The following is a 5703-nucleotide window of genomic DNA, read 5'->3' on the forward strand; positions in this document are numbered from 1 at the left end:
GTCCAAGTCTTTTAATAGGTTACAGAAACAAATGATACAAACATTTGGTACATGTGATACATCAGAAATAAACCAATAAAAGAACAAAAGACATTTATTACATTTGACAAGTGAACAATAGAAAAAATTGATTAGAGATTACTTTCCACATGTAGTAAATTTATGGGTTACATCATGCTCTTTCCCAGATGGATTAGTATCTTACTTAAAATTTGCAAGTGTATTCAATTACTTTCAGAATACACTGATTAAGAGCCTGTAGTACAGTGGACTACAGCACTGTTATTAACATATGCTGCTTGCAATTACTGCAAGTTCAAATCTCACCAGGCTCAAGGTTGACTCAGCCTTCCATCCTTTCAAAGGTAGGTAAATTGGGGACCCAGATTGTGGGGGCAATAAGCTGACTTTGTATAAATATACAAAAGTATGAAGGCTATTTCTTAACGCATTGTAAGCCTCCCTGAGTCTCTGGAGAAGGGCGGCATATAAATTAAAGGAAAAAAAAATTAAGATTCAGTTGTTGAAAAGGCTGTTTTTTCACCATGAAAAAACAGAAGAAAAGCATGCTTTCCTAAAATCTGAAAGGAAGTCAACACTGCCAGACTAAAATTCTAATAACATCCTCACTTAAAGGCTGATAATGAAGCCCAAAATGCTAAATAATACTACCAGACACAGAAACTTAAAAGCATGGAAATTAGGCTTAAGCAGGAGATCACTTCAAAAAGCAGCCTGATAGTGTTTTCTCCTGAAAAGTACCCCATGGGTGAGAATTATATTGGGTGGGAATTATACTCCCAGGACATCCATCAGCATCACTTTTTTACTTCACTTTTGAACATCAGATGTTCCTTTGTATTCAGATCTGGCCTCAGCAAAATGATGTAACACTTAGGGATGAAGATGCAACCCAGCAGCCCAGCACTGGAAGCCAAGATGGAGAAGACCTGCACAGCAACCGTGAATTTCCCTTTGGTGCTGAGATAGGTAGGCACAAAGGAGATCCAGACACTGCAAAAGACCAGCATGCTGAAGGTGATCAGCTTGGCTTCGTTGAAGGACCCAGGTAGATTCCTGGCCAGGAAGGCCACTATGAAGCAAATGGCAGCCTGAAAACCCATGTAACCAAGGGCAACATAAAACATAGTGACCGAGCCTTCATTGCACTGCAGAACAATCTCTCTAGGCTGGGAATACATGTCAGAATCAGGGAATGAAGGAAAGACTCCTAACCAGGTGAAACAAATGACAACCTGGACACTGGAACAAGAAATGATGATGGTGTTGGTCAGACTCTTGCCCAGCCACCCTCTCACTCTGTTTCCTGGCTTTGTGGCCAGGAAGGCCAGCACCACCATGATTGTTTTGGCCAAGACGGAAGACACGGCAATTGAGAAAATGATGCTGAAAATTGTTTGTCGGAGAAGGCAGGTGGTTCTCCTTGGCCGACCAATGAAGAGAAAGGAAGTCAAGAAGCAAAGAAGAAGGGAGACCAGGAGAATATAGGAGAGGTCCCGGTTGTTGGCTTTGACAATTGGAGTTTCTTTTAATTTAATGAAGATTCCCAAGACTAAAACTGTGGTTAAGATCAGGAATATGGCAAAGAAAGTAAGAATAATTCCCAAATAATCTTGATGGGACAAAAAAGTGACAATTTTGAGGATACATTGATCTCGATGCTTGTTCTGATACTGATTGTCTGGACATCTGGTGCAGTGGTCTGCATCTATAGAGGACAAATGTAATATTTACCATGGGCCTTGAGTTTCACACCCCTGATCTACATCATGTAGGAAGGTTTCTAATGGAGTAGGACTAGCCAATTTGACAAGGTTGGAATATTCTGGTTTTCCAAAATGGAGTTTGATTTGTCCCATTACCCATTAATTGGAAGATAAAATTGAAATTCAATAACAATATTGTTCAACTATTTTTGCTTTCATTTTGTCCCACCAAATCCCAATGGTTAATGATTAAAAAGGGGCAGATAAAGTTTCTGGTTTGACCTTTCTCTCTAATCGCCATAATGAGGAGAGGTTCTCTCTGGTAGCAATGTATTGCCCCAAATAGCTACTCCACAGGAAACACAGATCATGCTTGCCTACTCCTTGGATACTTTGAAGGAAGATGGTTAGGCAGAAATGTGTCTATCCCGAGTCTACCCTGGAATGGAGGAGATGGCAAGTTTACTGACTAGGTCCTGTGTGAGTTGGCTGTCAGGCCTGGAAGCCATCTTTTTCATTGCATCTTCAGGCCTGCCATATTTACTACTGTGGGAAATTGTGATGAGGGGATTGTATGGACTATGGGTGATATATACCGGTAGTCATAATAACATTCCTTTCTCAGAAAGTCAAATTGCCCTGGATCTGGAGGGTTACAACCGGGAGGCATCTCCAGTGAGCATGGTGTTTGGATTGGGCCATGTGATGGACTTGTGGGTGTTGGGCAGGGACTTGAACTTTCCCTTGGGTGAGGAAAACCTGGAAGCTTTCAGATTTGGGTTTTCCCAGATGTGCCAATATGACATCTTCAATAACATGTAACTTTGGGGAAAGTCAAGCCTCGGAGTTTTCTTTCATTGGGGGTGTTACTTGGAATCCTGACATTGGAGATTAATTCATCTCAATGGAGAGCTTCATATTGTAGAAGCAACATCATTCTGTTTGTCATGGTGAAACAATGAGCTGCTTCATATCACTTCAACTGATCCTTCACAAAGTCACATATGCTTCTTGATAGCTGCTTGGCTTCTTCTACACTTAACCTCTCATTCCAATGAATTCTCCCAGCTCATATTACTGTTATATCCTTGGTAAAATTAATTCTGATAGTTAAATTAATACTCCCTCCCCCCCCCAATACTTAGAAGATATTAGAAATATCTTCTTAGAAAAGGTCTGCAGGAACCTTTGCTCCTATCCGAAGAACTGTTTTGATTCCCATTCACCCACCTTCTTGGGTGGAAATGCTCCCTTCTGCACAAGGGACGCAGTTGTAGCAACAGATTGGTTTTCCTTCCTGGACCACCTTGAAATAGCCAGGTTGACAAGGCTCCACACACTGGGAGTGAGGCAAGGGCTGAAATTAAACAGAATTTGCATTCAGAAGCATCTGCAAAACTGATTAGTTATGAAATGAATTACAGTGATGGAATGGGATTGTCAGGTCCCATAGCTTTTCTCGTCTCCAGAGAAGAGCAGCAGCGTTGCCTTGGAGACCAGCATTTATCCGTCCTCAGCCGGAGTATCTCATAATATCTTTACACTTCGAGATTGACTTGGTGATGTATTGGACTTTGGGAGGGACTCTGTCTGCACTTTACTGTTTTGAGCGGGAAACTTAATTCCTGCCTAGATCTCTTGCTATCACAATCTTCCAATAAAAGTTTCCTTTTGAAATGGCTTTTGTTTCATGAGTACTGCTTTCTTGAGAGGACTGGAGAGGCAGGGCCTTATAGGGAAAAACAAGAGGTATGTGCAAAATGGACTAGAAGTGGACCATTCTGTTTCTCCTCTGGGCCATGTTGTGGTGGCCACTCCAGAGAATTTTCTAGAAAGTTACTCTTGAAACTGGAAGCATGATAGTCAGACATGCTTCCATTTTGGAGGACTGTCTCTGGAAGGCTGTCAGAGAAACTTTAGGAAAAACAGATCATATGGAGGAGAAATGGGAATTCTGGATTTGTTCAGCATGATGGGTTTTGCACTTTTCTTATACCAAATAAGGTCAAATTAGCTGTCCTTGGAGGAACATCTGACGGCTGTAGCCAGGGGGACCTTCTGTCAGGTTCGCCTGATTCGCCAGTTGCGGTCATTTCTTGATTGGGATTTTCTGTGCACAGTCACCCACACCCTTGTCACCTTGTGCCTGGTCTACTGCAATGCACTCTACATGGGGCTCCCCTTGAGGAGCACCCGGAGGCTCCAACTGGTCCAGAATGCGGCCGCGTGGGTAATCCCGGGAGCCACCTGGCGCTCCCACATAACACCGCTCCTGCGTTAGCTGCATTGGCTCCCAGTGGTCTTCCGGGTGCGCTTCAAGGTGTTGGTTACCACCTGTAAAGCGCTCCATGGCATAGGACCTAGTTATCTTTGAGACCGCCTGCTGCTACCGATGACCTCCCACCGACCTGTGTGCTCCCACATAGAGGGCCTCCTCCGGGTGCCATCACCCAAACAATGTAGGCTGGTGACCCCCAGGGGGAGGGCCTTCTCTGTGGGGGCACCTACCCTCTGGAATCAGCTGGCCCCAGAGATAAAGAGAATCCAAGACCACGGTGCCTTCCACCGTGCCCTTAAAAGTTTCTTTTTTCAGCAAGCCGGGTTGGCTTAACATATTTTTTAACATATTTTTAAATTTTTTAATTGGTTTGTTATCTTAAATTGGGGCCAAATTAATATATATCTTTTTAATTGTTTTTAAAGTTTGTATTGTATGTTTTTATCTGGCTGTACACTGCCCTGAGTCCCTCGGGAGAAGGTACGGTATATAAATTCTAAATAAATAAATAAATAAATAAATAAATAAATAAATAAATAAATAAATAAATAAATAAATAAATAAATTCTTGAATGTATACATGTCCAAATGAACATGGTTAACTCAATTGATTTTACTTCTCCCCTCCTCTTAAATCCTGCTTCCATTTCCCTCTATCCCCCCATTTTTTTTCGCAGACCAAAGTCTTGTAATGTATAAGTCAGAAAGCATCTTTTTCTTATTTGTTATAAATGAAAGAATATAATCCTGAAACATGAATTTTAATAGGGTTGCTGATTTTAACTTTATTTCATTGTGATTTGTATTGGAATTTGTCATTTTGTAAGCCGCTTTGAGTCCCTAGGGAGAAAGGCGGCATATAAATCGCAATAATAAATAAAATAAATAAATAAATTTGAAGGCAGTCAGGCTTACATATTGTTTGGAATGGAGAGGATTGATTGAGATCATGGGATGGAGGGGATTGATTGAGATGATGGACAAAACTAAAGAGATGGGACACCTCATCCCCTACCTGATTGAGCCACTGAGGGCTCGTGATGGCTTCCTTGTTGATGCTGAATTTGACTCCAATGGTTCCTTTTCTGTCTAGACTCCCAAATTTCACTCTGGTGGTCGACTTATTTGGAAACAACACCCAGTTCACAATGTCAAAGTCAGCCATCAAATCTCCATTTCTATCCAAATACATTCCTTCTATGGTGTTGTTGTAGATCTGAGGATTCTTCAGGAAATGGTGAAGCTACAGAATATAAGGAAAGAGGTTTTTACACAAATGGAATCATCTAAACAAGTTGATGTACAGAGATATAAGGAATTTGGCTTATTGAGCTGCAGCCTTTTTTTTTTCTCAGGACAATCTGCATAGATTTGTCCTTCAGATACCAATGGCGGATGTTTTCTTTCCAACATCTGGCATTCCCAAATAGCCCATATTTTCTTGTTTGCTTGTTTTATTTCTCCCCTTAGTTCTCTTGAAGATAAGCAGATGGCGGAAGGGCAGGAGAAGGGAAATCCATTACCTGCAAATATATTTGCTTACATTATCTGTTGCTTATCCATGAGTGTCCCCCTCCTCCCTGAGATGTCCTGCAAAGCTATAGATACATCATTTTGTCTACAGAGATTTATCTTAAGATTCCTTGGAGAGTTTCTCCTGTGCACATTGAATAACAAACACCGCAGTGAGCCTTGATT

At 41.5% G+C, this 5703-nt stretch overlaps 1 protein-coding gene across 1 annotated transcript; it reads right to left on the reverse strand.

Moving 5' to 3' along the window:
- Positions 1–818: 818 nt before the first annotated feature.
- LOC132711855 (vomeronasal type-2 receptor 26-like) lies at positions 819–5243 on the reverse strand. The gene is made up of 3 exons (XM_060691700.2): positions 5021–5243; positions 2958–3084; positions 819–1729 (listed from the first exon to the last, which is right to left on the reverse strand). The coding sequence occupies exons 1-3, from the start codon at positions 5195–5197 to the stop codon at positions 819–821; spliced, it is 1215 nt and encodes a 404-aa protein (XP_060547683.2). The 5' UTR covers positions 5198–5243.
- Between the last annotated feature and the right edge of the window lie 460 nt (positions 5244–5703).

This window comes from Pantherophis guttatus, chromosome 2 (assembly GCF_059756535.1).
Source record: "Pantherophis guttatus breed Tessera chromosome 2, ASM5975653v1, whole genome shotgun sequence".
Lineage (NCBI taxonomy): Eukaryota > Metazoa > Chordata > Lepidosauria > Squamata > Colubridae > Pantherophis > Pantherophis guttatus.